This window comes from Oncorhynchus clarkii, chromosome 3 (assembly GCF_045791955.1).
Source record: "Oncorhynchus clarkii lewisi isolate Uvic-CL-2024 chromosome 3, UVic_Ocla_1.0, whole genome shotgun sequence".
Classification (NCBI taxonomy): Eukaryota; Metazoa; Chordata; class Actinopteri; order Salmoniformes; family Salmonidae; genus Oncorhynchus; species Oncorhynchus clarkii.
Genome location: NC_092149.1, coordinates 20,264,008 through 20,285,360, shown reverse-complemented (window position 1 = coordinate 20,285,360; position 21,353 = coordinate 20,264,008). Strand labels below are relative to the sequence as shown.

The following is a 21,353-nucleotide window of genomic DNA, read 5'->3' as shown; positions in this document are numbered from 1 at the left end:
CATGGGATCTTTAATGACCTCAGAGAGTCAGGACACCCGTTTAACGTCCCATCCGAAAGACGGCACCCTACACAGGGCAGTGTCACAATCACTGCCCTGGGGCATTGGGATATTTTTTTTAGACCAGAGGAAAGAGTGCCTCCTACTGGCCCTCCAACACCACTTCCAGCAGCATCTGGTCTCCCATCCAGGGACTGACCAGGACCAACCCTGCTTAGCTTCAGAAGCAAGCCAGCAGTGGTATGCTGCTGGTAAAAACAATCTGTGTTTTAAACCATTTCACCTGTTTTATATTCCGCTGAAATTTAAGCTATTTTCTTCAGATGACAACAGAAGTGCAACGCTATTACATTCTGACCACACCGCTCACGTCGCGTGCGCTGCAAAATAAATGTAAACATACGTTATTCAATTATTGCACCCACACTGCTTGGGTGCGCCAACGAGCGTCTGCGTTGCCAAGCGCTAAAATAGAAGAAAGTTATATTTGTGACTCTGAACGCAGTGCAAGTCCTGCCTCTCCCATCTCCTCCTTGGTTTATAGAAGCAGATACCCATGTGCCATCTCCTCATTGGTTATACCCACGTGGGTGATTGAAAGATCTGAGTTTGGTCGGTCGTCATGGTAACTATGAAAGTTAGATACCAATCGCTATATAAAGTCCAAAGAAGAAAAGGCCTGGAAGGAGGAGAGATGACTAGAAACGATTCGGTTGGAACGTTTTATGTGTGGATCAATTGTCGGTGTAGAGGACCTTGTGCATTTCAGGTAAAGTAACAACTCAACGTTTATATCCCAGGACAAATTAGCTAGCAACAGTAAGCTAGCTAAATAGGTCAAATTAGCTAGTAACTGCAAGCTAAATTGCCATAAATGTTTAATGCTTTTAGACCTGTCCCCAAATTAATCCAATTTGTTAAGAGTTTGTTTTGATATTTTAACCTGCGTGTCGTAATCGTGTTTGGTGTGCGCAAAATTTATTTGCACGCGGACGGTTTGGGTATGGTGTTAGAATAGCAGCCACACAAGTAAATGAGCATACAATGATAAAGCAAGGTTTATTTTGCAAAACCTATGCATGGCCATAATATTTATAATGTTAATCATAGAAATAATGTAGCCAGATACATTGTAATGTTTTTTTTTAAGTTAATCTTGCATTTTGCTGGAGAAATGTAGACTACACCGAGAAAAGTACCAGAGAAAAGTTGCTACACACCAGCTAGAGCGCAGTCTGCTGATTGAAAGCCTGTTTGTGAATTCACATCCGAGTGGAGAAGTGCAACTGAAGCACAAAATTAATCTGATGCTGAGCAAAAATGACAATAAGCATATTAGATCTGTGTTTATAAACGCAGCAAGATTTTAAAAAATAAAAAATAAAATAAAAAATTAATGTTCTGCGTGAAAAAACAGAATTCAGAGTTGACGCTGAACCCCTGCATGGGGATGTATCCTGAATAGGTACACAAAGGTAGAAATATGCAATATCCCACTTTTGCATATTATTGTAATGAGTTCCGCCCCTAAACAAGGCCACATATGTTTTGTCCGGACCAGACCAAATCTGAAACAATCATAGACATGCTTCGCAAGTTTGGACATTACAGTACAGCAAAGTAGAGCACACTAGAGTACAGCACAGTAGAGTTTATAGTAGTGTGCGCTACTGTACAGTAGTGTACTTTTCTTTACTGTTTTCTACTGTGCTGTACAGTCCAAACTCAGATTTGGTCTGGCCAGGGCGGACTGACCAAATTTCAATGTCCATGGACATCCGGTATTTGTTGGTGATGAGTGGGCGAGGATGCTTGTTACAGTAGATGGAAACACAGGGTAGGTGTCAGTAAGGGCTGGGACAGGTGACATCTGGAGAGACAGAGATACAAGAGACAGAGAGTGCAAGGGAAGGGTTGTCCAGACTGTTTTCAGTCTTGCTTTGATCACCAGATGACAGAAAGATAAAATAACTGTTCTGAACTGAATAACAGTATGCCAGTGGAAGGGAGAACAGTAGCAGGTGACCCAACTGTGGTTTGGTGACCACAATTTTGTAACAGAGTTAAGAGTTTTAGTCACATGATAATTCATAAACAAACTTGATATCAGTAACAACACTAATTAATTGGTATGTCTACCTTTACTTGTTACTTCTGTGAACTTTCATTATCCTCCCTCAAAAGGGAGAGAAATTTTTAAATATCTTACACCGATGTAATTCCGTTACCAAAAACGCGCAAGGCAAGGTAAATAATTTCTCGAAAACAAAATATAAGTTCTGATGTTAATTAGTTAAATAATGGTTAAATAAAATATAAAGTTGGCAGGGGTCTTTACTTTCACATTGTGTTTTGATGCATTTCCAATACCTTTTAAGACTTTCTGATAGATATTGTCGAAGACCCATTTTCCGTCTATTTGACCAGAAAACAAAGCCTTTGCGTATCCCTAATTCTTAGGGTGGAATATGGTTGAAAAATGTATATATGCCTTACTTTCTAAAAAATAGACTTGGCTTTCATTTGAAATGCTCCTATGAACTTCACATGTTGATGGTCATGGGTCCTTTTATTTGGAAATGACCATATGCTTTCAGTTTAGGTGAGTACAGGGATAGTAGTTTGTAAACAAACAATGTAAACATTGCTTTGGTGGGTTTGATTGAATTCCAAGCCTTGGGTCACATGGAAATGTACAAAAGCTATAGCAGAACAGTCATTAACCAATCCATCAGTCAAGTTTTGTGTCTCTGTACGCTCTCCCCTCCCCGTCATAAGACAAATCTATAAATCTCATCATATATAAAATATGCATAATGAAGAGATGTTTTTATTCATAGGAGGATAATCTAGTACAGTACAGGTACGGATCAAGGATTGCTTAAGTGATGAAGTAGTAAGGTCTATTTTAAGAGCTGCTGTCCCTCTTCCCTCCCCTCACCTACACTGACAGTGTAGCTACCTACACTTTCTTAACTTGACATGCTATAATGTTGTCATCTTTCTCCCTCTTTCTTTCTCCTTGAAAACACCTTTCCACTTAACTTGATTCGTCTCCTTATTTATTTTCTTCCTCTGTTACCTTGCTTTTCAGTGTCTCTCTGTCTCCTTCTCCATCAGCTCCCTCTCAGCTGAGTTAAGCAGGTCAGCAGGCTGCCGAGGAAAAAGCAGCACCAAGGAGAGCAGCCGCTCACTGCAAACACACTCACACAGAAACATGCATTTCTCTCACACACACCCACCCACCCACCTCTCTCACACCGTTCTGCATCTTCCTGGTGCATCAATAACATGGGCGAAATCCAGATTGTCATACACTACATGACCAAAAGTATGTGGACGCCTGCTTGTCCAACACCTTATTCCAAAATCATGGGCATTAATATGGAGTTGCTGCTATAACAGCCTCCACTTTTCTGGGAAGGCTTTCCACTAGATGTTGGAACATTGCTGCGGGGACTTGATTCCATTCATCCACAAGAGCATTAGTGAGGTGGGGCACAGATGTTGGGCGATTAGGCCTGGCTCACAGTCGGCGTTCCAAATCATCCCAGGGTGGCAGTTAGCCTAGTGGTTAGAGCTTTGGGCCTGTAACTGAAAGGTTGCTGGTTCAAATCTCAGACCCACCAAAGTCCAATGGCGGCGAGCTTTACACCACTCCAGCCGACGCTTGGCATTGCACAGTGGTTTTAGGCTTTTCTGAGGCTGCACGGCCATAGAAAACCATTTCTTGAAGCTCCCGACGAACAGTTATTATGCTGACGTTGCTTCCAGAGGCAGTTTGGAACTCTGTAGTGAGAGTTGCAACCAAGGTCAGACGATTTTTACGAGCTATGTGCTTCAGCACTTGGCAGTCCCGTTCTGTGGGCTTTTGTGGCCTACCACTTCACGGCTGAGCCACTGTTGCTCCTAGACGTTTCCACTTCACAATAACAGCACTTACAGTTGACCGGGGCAGCTTTAGCAGGGCAGACCAACTGACTTGTTGGAAATATGGCATCCTTTGACGGTACCACATTGAAAGTCACGGAGCTCTTCAGTACTGGCCATTCTACTACTGTTTGTCTATGGCAATTGCATGGCTGTGTGCTCTATTTTATAGACCTGTCAGCAATGGGTGTGGCTGAAATAGCCAAAATCCACTCATTTGAAGGGTTGTCCACATACATTTGTATATATAGTGTACCTTCATACTGACCTTGTGCCATGTCGAGATATTCGGTAATACCGGCACTGAACACAAAGAACGCTGTTTTCAAACCCGACTGATAGCATTGCTAACCTTCGGATTACAGACTAACATGTAAAATCCCATAGAGAATGCTATCGAGCGCATTGCGAACATTTTGTACAGTTTCTGACCTAAACTATACAAGTAACTAAAAAAATTATAGTCACCGTTTTCTGAAAGCACAAATCAAATTTTAGCCAGCAAGGCTCTTAAACCAGAAGGGGATTCTCTGCTGTTACCAAGCAAATGCTTGATTTTGGAAGACACTAACTAGCTACTAAATAGCAAACCAAATGCACAACTGCAGAGCATTTAGCACATTTTAGACAGTCAGCATAATAGTTAAAAGATATATGGCTAGCAAACATTTAGTTGTGAATTCCATACTGTAATTAGATCACCTGGTGCATGCTGCACAAAAGTGAATGACTCAGAAGGATTCAGTCTCTAGTTGCTGTGTGCTTGTAAACAAACACCACGAGACACGTGACTGGGGACTACCATAATCTTCATAATAACATGACAGGTGAAATGAAGAACGCAATGTTCTTTCTCTCCTAATGTATTGCACAAGTTGACTGCAGGTATTTACTTAAAAACAAATAAATAAATAGTTAATGGTATTGAAAAAAACATCCTGTGGCTTTTTCCACAGGATGGTTTTTCAGTAACATGGAAGTAGACCACAGAGCCACTGACAAAGTTGGTTATACCATAAGTAAACAAGCACCCGTTACGGACTGAACGGTGTCATGATTAGGGCCCTAGCCAGGTCACGTTAATTTTTCCTAGCCAGGCGGACACATGTACTGGCCCTAGTCATAGTGATGTCAAACGTTTTCTAACCATAAAGCTGATCAACATTCAGAGTGAATACTAACCTATAAACTAACCAGCCATAATATACCTGTTCCGTTGGGAGGGAGCTGTGCTACAGAACAACTAGCATCTGTGGTTGTCCACAAGATCCAATGATTACAGAGTCCACCTTACACTTAGAGTGATTATGGACTGCTCTGGCAACAACATAAAAGTCTGGCCCTCTCAGAGTGACAGTGAGATGTTGACTGTGATGAGTGGAGTTGCTCCCTCAAGTCCAGAGTTCTTCCATCCTGGTTAGTAGGAACCAAAGGTGTGCAGGCTTTTGTTCCAGATGAGAGCTAACACATTAAAATAAAAAAAAGGTTTTGGTGATATATTGATTAGTTGAGTCAGGTGTGTTAGTGCTGGGCTTTAGCGAAAGTCTGCCCTTCACATTCTGTGAGTCTTCAGACCCAGAATTGAACAACATTTAATTTCTCCAGTCCACTACCTCCAGTAAAGGTAAATGGACAGACTGGAATCCCAGACCAGCCAGGCATCCCAGACCAGCCAGGCTTAGCCCAGCAGTGTCCACCACACCGTCAGCTCTCCAACAGGCCCAGCACTGTTCAGAAAGGCCACTGTGCCTACCACTACACAAACAAGGGCAGGGGAACATGGCATCATGCCTAATAAACCACTCATAAATAAAACACACTAAATCCATCCCAATGACCCCAAGTACACCCATATATAGTAAAGGTCGACCGATTATGATTTTTCAACGCTGATACTTATTGTTAGAGGATCAAAAAAGCCGATACCAATTAATCGGCCGATTTAAAAAAAACATGTATTATTTGTAATAATGACAATTATAACAATACTGAACGAACACTTATTTTAAACTTAATATAATACATCAATAAAATCAATTTAGCCTCAAGTAAATAATGAAACATGTTCAATTTGGTTTAAATAATGCAAAAATAAAGTGTTGGAGAAGAAAGTAAAAGTGCAATATGTAAGAAAGCTAACATTTAAGTTCCTTGCTCAGAACATGAGAACATATGAAAGTTGTTGGTTCCTTTTAACATGAGTCTTCAATATTCCCAGGTAAGAAGTTTTAGGTTGTAGTTATAGGAATTCTAGGACTATTTCCCTCTATATACCATTTGTATTTCATTAACCTTTGACTATTGGATGTTCTTATAGGCACTTTAGTATTGCCAGTGTAACAGTATAGCTTCCGTCCCTCTCCTCGCTCCTCCCTGGGCTCGAACCAGCAACACAACGACAACAGCCACCATCGAAGCAGCGTTACCCATGCAGTGCAAGGGGAACAACTACTAGAAGGTTCAGAGCGAGTGACGTTTGAAACGCTATTAGCTAGCCATTTCACATCGGTTACACCAGCCTCATCTCTGGAGTTGATAGGCTTGAAGTCATAAACAGCGCAATTTTTTTTATTTTATTTTACCTTTATTTAACTAGGCAAGTCAGTTAAGAACAAATTCTTATTTTCAATGACGGCCTAGGAACAGTGGGTTAACTGCCTGTTCAGGGGCAGAACGAAAAGAATAAAAAACAATCAATCATAATCACTAGTTAACTACACATGGTTGATATTACTAGATATTATCTAGCGTGTCCCGCATTGCATATAATCTGACTGAGCATACAAGTATTTTAAGTATCTGACTGAGCGGTGGTAGGCAGAAGCAGGAGCGTAAACATGAATTCAAACAGCACTTTCGAAAATCCCTGTTCGGGGATTTGAACTTGCAACCTTCCGGTTACTAGTCCAACGCTCTAACCACTAGGCTACCCTGCCGCCCAGCTTGACGCACAACGAAGAGCTGCTGGCAAAACGCACGAAAGTGCTGTTTGAATTCATGTTTACGCTCCTGCTTCTGCCTACCACCGCTCAGTCAGATACTTAAAATACTTGTATGCTCAGTCAGATTATATGCAATGCGGGACACGCTAGATAATATCTAGTAATATCAACCATGTGTAGTTAACTAGTGATTATGATTGATTGTTTTTTATTAGATAAGTTTAATGCTAGCTAGCAACTTACCTTGGCTTACTGCATTCGCGTAACAGGTAGTCTCCGTGGAGTGCAACGAGAGAGAGGCAGGTCGTTACTGCGTTGGACTAGTTAACTGTAAGTTTCCAAGATTGGATCCCCCGACTTGACAAGGTGAAAATCTGTCGTTCTGCCCCTGAACAAGGCAGTTAACCCACCGTTCCTAGGCCATCATTGAAAATAAGAATGTGTTCTTAACTGACTTGCCTAGTTAAATAAAATAAAATAAATAAATAAATAGGCAAATCTGCGCCCAAAAATACCGATTTCCGATTGTTATGAAAACTAGAAATCGGCCATTCCGATTAATTGGTCGACCTCTAATATATAATGTAAATACACCTACATACTGGAAATGACCCAGCGCCTCCTCAAGAGCCAACATTCTGAAATTGTGGAGCTTTCTGGAATTTATTCAGGATTCATGAAGACAATCAACAGATCTGCAACAATCCACAGTAGTAGGCCTACATACAGTTCTCAAGGAGCTATAATATAAATCAAAACTGTTCATTACGGGACAAGTTTAAGATTACAACCACTAACCATTTCACCTTATATCCCTGGCTGGCAGGTCACCTGAATGATGATGGTTAAAGGCTCCCCTCTCCATCCCCTAGTCAGGAGCCAGGGCTGAGCACTCGCCAGCCAGTGGTGAAGGAACCAGTGTAGTGTGTTGCCTTTCATTTGTAATTTATGAGCCATTCGAAAAGCAGAGAAAGGTAAAGGGGACAGGAAACTAACAGGGGCAGGGCAAGAGAAAGTGAGAATTAGCCTGGCGTGGTCATTTCTGGAAGTTACTAATCAAAAACACTGATCTGGGGTCAAGTGTCTAATTCCTCGAACTGCACAAACACCTCTGGTATGATTCTACCAAACTGATCAGTAAACAGGTGGCTTTCCTTTGGTACAGATGGCAGACAGACATGTAGGGAGATCGGTGAATGAGTGAATGAATGAAGTACAAAAGCAGCTCTGCATTTTAAGGTTAGCTTGGGCAGGGTAAACTGATCCTAGATCTGCGCCTAAAGTAGGGCCCTATAAAATCGGTTATATATTTTGCCTGATTACATTTTGGTTCTCTCCCCAAAATCCCCTTTCTCCGTTTTGTTTTTCAAGGTTTCCGTTTCCCCAATATCAATCAAAATCACCTTTTTTTTAATAGAAAAACTACTAAATTGGATTGTGAAGTTTGCAAAAACAAATACCCACTCGATTGATGCAAATAATCATGATCTTATTCTGCCAGATAAGCATAGGCTACTTTGTAGTTAACATTTAATTGAGAAGGTTTTTGGCAAACCTTTATCTACCAGAAGACTTTTCATTAGCATCATCGCTAACGGCTACACAAAGTGGCGCACATACACAAACTGGGAATTCTTGTTGCCTCCTTTGAAAGTTGCAGGAAATACGAATCACTATTGCATTCGGTTTATGTCTTATGATAAACTTGGGCTGATTAATACATGTGTTGATTCCCTACTAAGTTCAATAAATGTTTTAATATTGTTGAATTCTGTTTTAAAAAGGGTAAGCAACAAACGCAACCACATGTAACATATGGATTTGCATTAGTTATTTATTCTATAAAACCGATCAGAATTCCGAAGAATGCCCAAGTCATGTCGGAAAAATATTTTTCCGGGGTGGTGATGTAATATGGAGGACCCGGCAAGCCAGCCTATTCCCTATAATTTAAACTCAAACAGAAATACAGTAATTTCAAATTAAACCAATCAATTGCACTCATGACTTTTGGTTTCAATTACATTTTCAGCCAATTTACAACCAAATACTTTATGAATTTATTGTTACAAATCAACTTGCAAGGTTGCTAGCCAACTAGCCTGCTAATGTTAGCTCTACTAGTCTGATAACGTTATGCCCACATGCCTGCTAACATTACGTTAGCACTACATGAGTCTGCCAGTTGATATTAACACCTAGCTTACAGCTACATTAAAGTAAACCAAAGTTTTGGAAATACATAACACCATCTAACCAATACATAACACCATCTAATTATTATCAAAGAGGATTAGATATATGGAGTAATCTTAGCTAAACATATAACATTAGCTGGCTGGCTAGCTAGCTAGCTATTAGCCTAGCCAACCACCACGGTTATGGTCAGCAAGCTAGAACAACACAGCTAAAACATAACCACAAAGCAAAGAGAGCAGAGACGTACAGATTGATGGCTGGGGACCATGGTAAACTATTTTACCAGAGTGTGCAAAGCTGTCATCAAGGCAAAGGGTGGCTACTTTGAAGAATCTCAAAAATAAAATACATTTTGATTTATTTAACACTTTTTTGGTTACTAAACTCAGCAAAAAAAAAGACATGTACCTTTTTCAGGACCCTGTCTTTCAAAGATAATTCGTAAAAATCCAAATAACAATCCAAATAACTTCACAGATCTTCATTGCAAAGGGTTTAAACACTGTTTCCCATGCTTGTTCAATGAACCATAAACCATTAATGAACCATGCACCTGTGGAACGGTCGTTAAGACACTAACAGCTTACAGACGGTAGGCAATTAAGGTCACAGTTATGGAAACTTAGGACACCAAAGTGACCTTTCTACGGGCTCTGAAAAACACCAAAAGAAAGATGCCCAGGGTCCCTGCCCATCTGTGTGAATGTGCCTTAGGCATGCTGCAAGGAGGCATGAGGACTGCAGATGTGGCCAGGGCAATAAATTGCAATGTCTGTACTGTGAGACGCTTAAGACAGCGCTACAGGGAGACAGGATGGACAGCCGATCGTCCTCGCAGTGGCAGATCACGTGTAACAACACCTGCACAGGATCAGAACATCCGAACAGCACACTTGCGGGACAGATACAGGATGGCAACAACAACTGCCCAAGATACACCAGGAACGCACAATCCCTCCATCAGTGCTCAGACTGTCCACAATAGGCTGAGAGAGGCTGGACTGAGGGCTTGTAGGCCTGTTGTAGGCAGGTCCTCACCAGACATCACCGGCAACAACGTCGCCTATGGGCACAAACCCACCGTCGCTGGACCAAAAAGTGCTCTTCACTGACGAGTTGCCGTTTTCTCTCACCACGTGTGATGGTCGGGTTCGCGTTTATTGTCAAAGAAATTAGCATTAAACCGAGGCCTGTACTCTGGAGCGGGATCGATTTGGCGGTGATCTGGGGCGTAGTCTGGGGCGGTGTGTCACAGCTTCATCGGACTGAGCTTGTTGTCATTGCAGGCAATCTCAACACAGTCGTTACAAGGAAGACATTCTCCTCCTTCATGTGGTGCCCTTCCTGCAGGCTCATCCTGACATGCCACCAGCAATACTGCTCGTTCTGTGCGTGATTTCCTGCAAGACAGGAATGCCAGGGTTCTGCCATGGCCAGCGAATAGCCCGCATCTCAATCCCATTGAACACGTCTGGGACCTGTTGGATCGCAGGATGAGGGCTAGGGCCATTCCACCCAGAAATGTCTGGGAACTTACAGGTGCCTTGGTGGAAGAGTGGGGTAACATCTCACAGCAAAACTGGCAAATCTCATGCAGTCCATGAGGAGATGCACTGCAGTACTTAATGCAGCTGGTGGCCACACCAGATACGGACTGTTACTTTTGATTTTGACCACCCTTTGTTCAGGGACACATTATTCCATTTCTGTTAGTCACATGTCTGGGGAACTTGTTCAGTTTATGTCTCAGTTGTTGAATCTTATGTTCATACAACTATTTACACGTTAAGTTTGCTGAGAATAAACGCAGTTGACAGAGAGAGGACTTTCTTTTTTTGCTGAGTTTATATGATTCCATATGTGTTCATTCATAGTTTTGATGTCTTCACTATCATTCTACAATGTAGAAAATAGTAAAAAATAAAGAAAAACCTTGGCATGGGTAGATGTGTCCAAACTTTTGACTGGTACTGTATAGTAAACACCAATCAACTACTCAGTGGTCTTGTCTGCAGCTGTCAATTAACCTAGAAGAGACGCACTAGTTTTCAAACAGACTGAGCATTTCCACTTCAGTTACTGGTCTGTACCACAAGGCTGGGCTTTAATTCTGACTTGGTGGGTATCATGATTGATTTATAGATGACAACCCTCACCTCAGTTCATGAAATATACTTTGATTCACATCTGTTCAAGAAAAAAAGCTATCCTGAAAAGGAGGATATGGGTTAAATGGAAGGAGAGAAGGGGGAGAGGAAAGGTTGTCGGTTTCTTGAAGCTTGCCTGGTTGCTTCTGGCTACAGCAAGGGGAGAAATTGGAACTGTGGGATTACAGTTGTGTCCTTCGGTTTTTTAGATGCTGTGCTTTCCCCAATAGTTATAGTTCAAAACTAGATGGAAAAAATGTATTAGTATGCTAATCACTGTAGTTAATACATGAGTTGATTCCTCTTTGAATCGTTACATGTAATTATGATCGCTATGCTCGCTCACTTAAATGACTGATGACAAATGTACATGCGATGCCATTGATCGAATCCATTCCAAGCATTCCTCCATTGCAAATTGATCTAGCCATTCACTTGATGCAGATTTTACTGACTGACCTAGCATATGGAATGTCCTTTGCCTTCTCTCACATTCAACATTTTCTAGTTTCCATAACATTACCTTAGAGGTTCTGAGAGTTATAAACACAATTCTAAGAACACAAAGCTGATCAGACATGATCAGATGTTGAATTGGCTAAAGAAGGAGAGGTTTAGTAGCCAACTATGTGGTTACATTGTGCAGGTAGCCCAGTCTTGAAACTCAAACTTCGCTGAGACACGTGCCAGTCAAGGTGGGGTGGTAATGAACCAAAGGTTGCAAGCATATAGTCTGTAACCAAGAGAGCATCATTGAACGTACTGGTAAACTCACCAGTGTGTCCCCCAGATTGTATCTTCAGATGGACACTGAAGGCCCCAAAATCAGTATCCAGTGGCACCCAAAAACAAAATTTTTGATAGAAACTAATTGAAGATAAGATACAGGGCAACATATCTAGGCTGAGATGAGGGTGATATTAGGGGAAAAACCGCACGTGGGCAACTTGAGTACTGATGAGGTAGTGAAGTTGCTGTGCATCAGGAAATGGGTTCATTCAGAGCCAGATCAAAATCAAATGTACTTTTAGAGGGCTGAGAAGTGGGGTGGGGTTGTCCTCTCAGAGAGAGATAGAGACACTGAGGACAAAGTCACATTGGGACTGATGGACAGGAATAGAAGAGAGAAGAGGAGAGGGAAAGGCGTGTTGGGCAGGTTTAATAAGGGACTGACAGGCTGCAGTTCAATCAACCCCAGTCCGAGTAGCGTTCCAGGCCCTACTAAAGCCCACGAGCAAACTTTCACTCTAGAGTAAACTCACTGAACCTGTTTCCTTCCAGTCCCCCTGTAACACACTTTAAGGGCATGTGCTCAAAGGGTACTGCCTCGAAAACCGTGGGCTATGGACTCTGCCTTCTCTGTAACAGGCAAGACACTGCTTACGCTGTAAATGAAGTTTTCCACCATGTAAACGCTAGGCGTGGGAGGTGGGGAACTATGAACTTGTGTGCGAGTGGGTATCCCCTGCTTCCCCTCCCTAAGCTATCAAACTCAGGTTTAAATCAATAGATGAATGGGGAAGGCCCCCTCAAGTGGTCTCTCCAAAGACAAACAAGCGATAGGTTACCTCACCAGTGCCAGGGTCACCAGAAAAAGAGCATGGGAAGGGAGTGGGGGGCCAAGCTACTACCTAGGTTAAAGTTACTAGATTCAAGTAAGAGTCCAAATTACAGACAACCACCCCCACCATCATAATGATCCCTACTAGGCTTCAAGACACGCACACTCACTGACTTGCACCTGCAAATGCCAGCACAAACTTTTCACACATGCTCACCGGTAAAACAGCGGCATGCCCTTTGACTGGACCAAGTGCTCATGAGCTCTAATACATATTTGCAACATGCATCTCATAATCCCGGAATCACACTCCCACAAACACACAGCTTGACTGACACATAAAACAACACCTCTTCACACAGTCAGTATTTTGGTGACCAGTCAACACCAACTTGCTGCACTTCAGTTATGTCAAGGTTCGATACAATGAAGTTAGTCAGTCAGTCAGTCCATTCACAACAGCGTGTCACTCTGCTACCGGTACCAAAATAAATCTTGAACAGAGCTTTTCTCTCACCCCAAATTGAGAGGGAAAGAGAACTAGAGAGGGGGGTGTACAGGCCTACAACATGGAGCTATGGTATGGAAGGATGTAATGCACATTTCAAATTGGTATTTCAATATATTGGCAAGAGAATGTATCACAACTGAGTATTCAGCAAAGCTTTTGAACAAATAAATGTGTCATTGTCACATGCAGTCAAATGCTCATAATGTGGTTCAGAATGCTAAATGGAAATCATCCATGCAACTTGGAAATACAGCATTTACTGATAATCATCCATTTGAATGCTCCAAATGTATGAGGACATGCAAAACTACAAGAAAGAATCATGACTCGGTAGCTTAGAGACAATGACAAACTGCACCCAAACTTTCACCTAAAACTAACGGGGGAATGATTTTTCTGGTTAGGGTTAACAAACGATGGACGTGGATGAGGGATACATTCATTAAGATCAAAATACATCAAATTCTGATGGCGTACAAATCTTAACGACATATGCATTAACGTGTAATAACTGTTTCACTTCGGTGCAGTGGTAACAGTAAGAGAATGAAGACAACATGGTAAGGACAGGGGAAAGTGAATCCATTTTGAACCGGCATTTCTACTTCAGCACCACAGCAAGGGCTTGCTCATAATGCTACATGGAAATCAAGGCACTGAGATTTATCCAGGGTATGACTTTGCGACAAAGGTTATTCAAAATGGAAAATATACTCCAACAAATGCACTATAACAGACTGCTTTTCATAGTCTTAGGTGGCAATTTCATCAGAAACTGCATGTCACTCCCAATTCACACATGTGTGAACGTATGAAGATCCAAGGGTTGTAATGTCATCCTTCATACCGAAATCAAAACATATATAATTATGACATTCTTTTTTCTTGAATCACCATCCACAGCCTTCAGAGATTACAATACCCTTCCTCACTGTCTTGCTGTGAATTCTAAAATGCAGCGATGCAGTGGCTTTTGGGCATTCTCTTCAAAATATTTGCATTGGCTAGTTAAAGAAAACACTGCAGATAAAATTAGGCCAGAGTGATTTAGAATATGGCATCCATCATTTCTCAATTTTACCACGAGTAGGAACAGTGGCTGTGTGATGCATTGAAAAGGGAGGATATCCCAGTCATACATCAAATCGTAATAAGTCCATGATGAGGCATGCTCATCGACAGCTTACATGGCCAACACTGCCCATACTAATATTGAGACTACTGGGCAGGGTGACTTCTGATAATCCTACGTCATTCCTACATTGCAACTGAGAATGTGATTTCTAAAAGATGTTAAAGGATAGTCTGAACTAGCCTCGGATACATTGTAGCTGTCTATCGCAGTTTTCCATCATGGCGAATCACAACCAACGTTGATGATCTACATTGCAAGGCATCACTACGGGGAAAATGTAGCTACTAGCTAAATTGTCCACAACGTGTACGAATCGATAAATAATGTTACAAGCCAAGTGAATGTCCTGTACAATTAACTAGCACCATTGTGATTGAAAATGGCATATTGATGCTGAGGTTGGAGGACATGGGAGGGTACAGAAGGTGCTGTTTGTATGGATGTCAGTTTATCATCATGGTCTTCTTCAAACACATAACGACTGATGACAAAAACGGCATCTTCACAACAAATGAGTTAAAACCCAGTGAGTGAATAAACCAAGCTTATCTCTTACCTCAGGCGGCGGTTCGTTTCCAGCTTCCCGGAGCAGCCATTATCAGCATTCCCTCTCTCCCTCCGTCCTAGCCTCCACCACAGGTACCGGGCAAAATAACAACCGGCAAACCAATTCCCCCCCCACCCCCAAACTGTCACCCCTCTGATGGGTGAGATATTCTAATAACGAGAGGGTAGTGTCGTTTTTGCAATAAATCCCCGTCAAAACTCGGGTCTTCAGTGAGGTTAGTCTCCAAAGCGCAGTCCAGCAAGAGCGCAGGATGAACTCGGAGGTTCGGCACCGTCCGCCCGGCGCAGTGCAAGCTAGCTAATTGAACAGTTCACAGGTAACATATGTGGTACCGCTTGGGGTAGCATGGCAATGGCTAGGTTGTCATCCAAAATAGACCGTATCTCGCCGTTGATGGTTGATTCTTTCGTGGCCTCTATTTTCACTCAGGAAACCATGTAGCAAACTGGCAACGTTGGGTTTATCGTAGCTGTTGAGTCTGGGAGGCTAGCTAACGTTAGCTGGCTAACTAGCTAGCTTTCACTGTAACAGTTACTACTAATATCCAACTACGTGTTGCATGTTGTGGTGAACGGAAAGGTGGAGGGGATGAGTGTTTAAATAAAAAAAATAAACGATTAAAATAAATGTGGGGTATTTCCGGTGCACCGCTATAACTAGCGATATGCATTCGCAAGGGACCCCCCCTCTCTGGCGGTTAATCTCGATCACACCACAGACTGCACTAGCTATCGCTTAGATGAGGGTCTGCACGAAAAGCGCGCACTCGACACGAAGCTCGTCCCCGCCTGTTTGAGTTGCATTCCCCCTACAAAATGGCCGCCAAAACAAACCTGCGACAGTCAAACTACTACCACCCTTGGTGTGAATTTAAACATCACATGGAAAGCCTGTTCACAATCTAACGCAGCGGTAATATATTTTTATACAAACTACCTCGGCATTTAAACTGGTTTTAAATGTGATTATAGGGTGTTAGCTAAGGTAGTTACCAAGCCAACGTTGCTAGCTAGCCGTAACATAGATAGCAAGCTCGTGCATGTTTCCTGAACAACAGCCAACCTTGACGTTATCACCAATACGGTTAGCACCTTAACGAACAAGCTAAATGAGTACATTTAGATTCATGGACATGCCGTTACATATGCTCTTAATATTGGTAAATTAGAAATAGCACCTAGTTCAAACATGTGCTTAACTGTATAAAGTTACCCAATTTTCTGAAGAACTATCGGCACCCAACTAGTTATCAGTTAATCATATCGCATCGGCTAACCATCAATCATGTTCAAATTACCCGCCTCTTTCGCGCGTTGACGAAAACCATTGACCAATCTGTATGGTCATTCACTCACTCAAAATGGCGGCGGTCACCACTGGGGTGAAAATTGTATTTTGTCGCACGAGCTGACAATCGGCGTGTCTGTTCTGTTTAAGTACCACTATAGCAGTTAGTCACCAGCACGGTTAGAAACCGTCATTTGGTAACGGTGAATATAATTTCGATATTATTCAGAAGCGCGTTCGCATGAAGTTAACCCATATCAAACTACACTGAACAAAAATAAACGCTACATTCAATTTTAGCGAGTTAGTTAAATTAACTGAAATTAATTCAGCCCTAATCAATGGATTTCACAGGACTGAGCAGGGGCACAGCCATGGGTGGGTTTAGGCCCACTCATTAGCCAGGCCCAGCTAATCAGAACATGTTCCCCCAACAAAGGGGCTTTATTACAGACAGATATGCTCCTCAGCTGATCCCGCAGGTGAGGAAGCCAGGGTAGAGGTCCTGGGTACACGTGGTCTGCAGTTGTGAGACCGGACATACTTGCTCAATTCTCTAAAACATTGAGGCAGCTTATGGTAGAGAATGACCATTCAATACCCTGGCAACAGCTGGTGGACATTCCTGCAGTCAGCATGCCAATTGCACACTCCCTCAACTTGTGCTTAGATTTCTGTTCAGTATAGTTCTGAGTGACCATTACTTATGACAACATATTGTTCCTCTGACCATGTCTTAAAAGCACAGAACTAAATAAAATATACAATCACATACTGTTTTAATAAAAAAGTCAAGGTACAAAATCACATTTAAGTCAAAGTGAAACATACATAGGTGTAAGCCAGTCTTGTTTTAACATCAAGGGGAAAATATAAATGATAAACTGAAACAGTTCTTTACAAGCATTAGATTTCAAATGAATTTGAACAAAAAACGAAGTTAAATCAATATATCAGGCTTTCCCTCTGTACACTACTTTACATGGCACTACAGAGTTAATTAGCGACGTGAATTCCACCCTGACACCCTCTCCCCAGACCCCAAAAAAACATATGTACTTCTAAACCGTCCAAGCTCTGGAGACAGGAATACCAAAATGGTCAGTTTGGATATGGGTGTAAGCATGTGGGGGTCCAATCAGTGCCTTGCTAAATCCCAGTGCTGAGCACCCCCCCATGGCAGAGGTGGATCCACAAAAAAAGTCACTATGCCACAGCTGCTAAGGGCCAGTTCACTTCTTATTCTTGGGAGCAGGTCTGTAGGAAGGAATATTTGATGAATTCATACTATAAAGACAAAATACATTTTACATGGTGGTCATGTCAGAATTTTCTAAATGCAGACCATATACAAAAATCAGCATTTTAAATTTAGTGAGTTTTGTTTGTTGCTTCAATAGTGACTAGGGGCATGCAGCTATAGTTTTCCATCACAGAAAATATATTAACGCAACACATTCGGCGCAAAATAGCTTAATTCATCAGACAACAGAAGTGCAATGCTATTTGGCTAGTAGCCACGCAAGTAAATGTGCTTACAATGAAAAGGCAAGATATTTTTTGCTATGTTTATCATAGAAATAAGTTAGCCAGCTACATTTCCTAATGTTTTGCTTGACGTTTATCTTGCATTTTTACCAGAGAAAGGTAGGCTACGCCAAGAAAAGTACCGGAGGAAAGTAGCTACACATCAGCCAAAACACTGTCTGAATATGTCATCCCGAGTGGAAAAGTGCAACTGAAACAAAATTAGTCTGAGCAGAAAATTGCAATAAGCAGTATTTTAGATCAACGTTTACAAAACGCAGCAAGATACTTGTTACGCGTTATTATTTCATTAACGTGACCCATGTATATTTAGAAACAAGCATTTCCTCACCTGTAGATTCCTACTACGATGGCGTGATCTCTCTCATACGGCTCCAATGTCAGCTGCTCCTGGGGCTTCATGTTTTCCGAGCCCATCTTCTTCACCTCCGCAGCAAACACAGCCTCCGGTGCTGCCGTTGAATCAATGCAGTTTGCCTGGAGGGAGACGAGACAAACGTACTTTAATCCCACCGCAACTGAGGCACTGGCCCCCAGTAACAGCAATCTAGGTTGCTCCTAAAATCAAAAGCTTTGCAGTTCAATGCAAAATGTTCAACGTCTAATATCTTAGTTTGCCTGCTTAAGAATAGTATTCCAGAAGATGGCACAACTAACTCTGAATAACACCGTTTTTGAACAGTCTCAATGTTTTACCTTGATTGAGATGACAAAGTGCCCTCCGTTCTTAAGGAAATTGTGAGCGTTGAGTGCAACAATTCTGGTCTGATCAGGCTGGGCCACATCAGCGAAGATGACATCTACCATGCCTGCACAAAGAGGGTACAGCCAGAGCCTGTAAAATATACATAAACTTCCACAGTATTTTCGCATCAGTGTATGATTTTGATGACTTACCAACAAGCATGCGGTATTTGTGTGGATGCCGGGCATCCTCAATGATGGGAATGATGTTGGTTCTCTTTTTGGCAACATTGAGCAGATCACGTCCTGACCTGTGAGAGAACTCCACAGCATACACAAGACCCTCCTGCAAAACAGAGGAAAAGTCTCATTACATGTACAGGGGTAAAGGACCACACTTCATTGTGATAGAAGTTAATTGTTCTAAACAAGACCATTATCGAGTAGCCCAACTAAACCAATGACAGTTCTGATTATGTGGGAAGAAAATATACTCACAGGTCCAACGATGTCTGACACATGGGACACTGTCGTCCCTGATGCGGCACCCAGGTACATGACCTTCGAGCCAGGTTTGATGTGGATCTGATCAACTCCTCCCAAGATGGCTGCTGCCAGCTTTGACCGGAAAGGGTTCCACGCTCTGTACTCAATCTTCGTTTCTCCTTCCTCGACATTCATCCTTTTTTCTCCATACACGGACTCTCCAATCACCATGTTCTTTGTCACCAGGGCATCTTCCTTACCACGGCAGATGAACACTCCTGAGGGTGGGAAAAATGGAGACGTATGAAATTACAACACTCCAATATATTGGGAAGTTTACAGTTCAGAAGAAACATTTTGCACAGAGCGGGTGCTGCTGAACAACAAACAATAGTGCAACTACAGGCCTCTGATGGAGACAGCTTGTATTGCACAGCTCCAACTTTTCCACTCACCTTCATGTCTATGAGGCTCCACAGTGACTTTCCTGCCAGCCCCGAAGCCGCCACGTCCACCTCTACCCCTGGGGGTGCCACGACCACCTCCACGGCCTCTGAAGCCACCCTCGCCGCTTGGAGACCTAAATCCACCTCCTGTAACAGGGAAATAACAAGTAATGTCCAGTTTGTGCACAAATTAACCATGTGCAGTAAACAACTTTCATCCATGGCAATTGCACAAAACTTGATGTGTTAAGTCACATTAGGTTGTCTTGTGACCTCAAATGTGATAATGCTCGTCAGCTAGGTAAACTTACACAAGACGGAACAGGCATGTACCTATAACGTAAAATAAAATCTAGCTATGTTTGACTTACCACCAGCACCTCTGCCTCTGAATCCTCCTCGTCCGCCTCTATCTCCAAAACCCCCCCGTCCACCACCTCTGTCTCCAAAGCTTCCTCTTCCCCGGAAGCCTCCTCTGCCTCCTCGATCACCACCCCGGGGACTGAATCCTTAAAGAATATGATTTTTTTTTAGATTAACCTTCAAATGTATGGCACATGACATGGTGCAAACAAATGAATGAGATGCTTCAGATTGATGGTACATGTTATAGTATAGATTACTTATAGAATCATAGATGCCAACAACTAATGCATGGTGGAATTGATACCCTAATAGCGGTTCAAAGGGCTACAAAGAACTTGGAAATGGAATAGGATATTCAATATTTTTGAATGTCTAGGTGTTAAGTTTGCCAGCAAACTAGAAGACTGCATTTGAGCTTGAGTGGTAAACCAAAGATAATGGGTAACCAGCATGACACGGCCGGCAATGAATATAGATAATGCAATGGGCTAGTTAGTGACCTGGTTACCAATGCTAGCATGTTGCGGGCACGTGTGCCAATAACGTTTGACCGATATTTGGCTAGGCACTCAAATCAAAATCACGTTTTCAGGCAAAATAACAAGAATAGGTGTGTTGGGTGTGAACCATAACTACATAGATTGCTTGAAAGCTAATTAGCTAACGTTAGTGCGTATGAACACGTGTTTAGTTTGTGCCATGCGGGCTGTACCATTGCGAAAAATGTGCATTAAATCACAGAAGCAGCAAAGACAGTCCAAACACTTTAATATTAATGATCAATAATGAAATTGAACACAAACACGTCGTACGTGTAACTGTATAGTTAGCTACATGCACTATTTACTTGTCCCAAGTTGTGTGAGAGAAGTCATGGCTAACGTTACTGCTCGCAACACCAGGCCGGAAGATGAAACTTCACAATAAAATGTGGCCTTCATAATAGTAAGACTTACGGGCATTTACATTATGTATCCCCGTCTACTCAATTGGTCAAATAAACTTACCTGGTGTCATATTTGGTAAATTGCTGTGCTCTCAATCTAAAACTGCTCGAAATTGTTTTGCTCGGTCTTCTCTATCTTCCTCTTCTGAACACGCAGCACACACTACCTAGCAATGTGGCCATGCGTCATCAGACTCCTCCTTCCCATGATACACCACGGTCTGGGCGCTCATCTTTTTCAAGGGTGTCAGTAATTTCGGACTTTCTAGTCTTGAGCCCAAGACCACAGAGTTAAAAAAAATACTGCCTGCAGTCCTGACGGATCATAAAGTCAAATGGCTGACTAATAATGTGCAGTAATGATGATACGAAATACTCTATTGGGAACTGCTTAAATTAAAAATCTGCTCAGCCTGTACTACTACTAAACGGCTTGGTTTAAGAAAATGTGAGGTAGCTGAGCTCTCTAAGAAGCTTGATCTTAATTAGAAAGCTAAATTGAATGATTTACAGAATCAACTAGATTTTATGAGGAAAAAGCTAGAGGAGCCTCTATAAGATCCAGAAAATAATGGCTTGAAAAGAACAGCAGATACT

The 21,353-nt window shown here is 42.1% G+C and overlaps 2 protein-coding genes across 3 annotated transcripts in view; both read right to left on the bottom strand.

The window, feature by feature from the left end:
* LOC139390673 (dual specificity tyrosine-phosphorylation-regulated kinase 1B-like) overlaps positions 1 to 15,714 on the bottom strand; it is a 78,573-nt gene extending 62,859 nt beyond the window's left edge. Inside the window, exon 1 of one of the 2 annotated variants that reach the window (XM_071137998.1) lies at positions 14,982 to 15,714. The gene's annotated coding sequence lies outside the window, so the exon portion shown is untranslated. The remainder of the gene's footprint in view (positions 1 to 14,981) is intronic. The other variant, XM_071137989.1, reaches the window with a different exon arrangement.
* A 1,328-nt stretch (positions 15,715 to 17,042) lies between these two features.
* On the bottom strand, positions 17,043 to 21,002 carry LOC139390664 (rRNA 2'-O-methyltransferase fibrillarin-like). Its single transcript, XM_071137940.1, has 8 exons — positions 20,818 to 21,002; positions 19,816 to 19,953; positions 19,454 to 19,591; positions 19,011 to 19,276; positions 18,726 to 18,858; positions 18,525 to 18,637; positions 18,160 to 18,305; positions 17,043 to 17,537 (listed from the first exon to the last, which is right to left on the bottom strand). Exons 1-8 carry the CDS (start codon positions 20,825 to 20,827, stop codon positions 17,513 to 17,515), a joined length of 969 nt encoding a protein of 322 aa, XP_070994041.1. The 5' UTR covers positions 20,828 to 21,002; the 3' UTR covers positions 17,043 to 17,512.
* Positions 21,003 to 21,353: the final 351 nt, after the last annotated feature.

What these genes read in the sequence shown, in the direction of transcription:
- LOC139390664 (XM_071137940.1), bottom strand. An exon ending in CAGAGGCAGAGGTGCTGGTG is followed by an intron (nt 19,592 to 19,815) that starts GTAAGTCAAACA and finishes TCCCTGTTACAG; the next exon opens with GAGGTGGATTTAGGTCTCCA. An exon ending in ACTTTGTCATCTCAATCAAG is followed by an intron (nt 18,306 to 18,524) that starts GTAAAACATTGA and finishes GTCTCCCTCCAG; the next exon opens with GCAAACTGCATTGATTCAAC.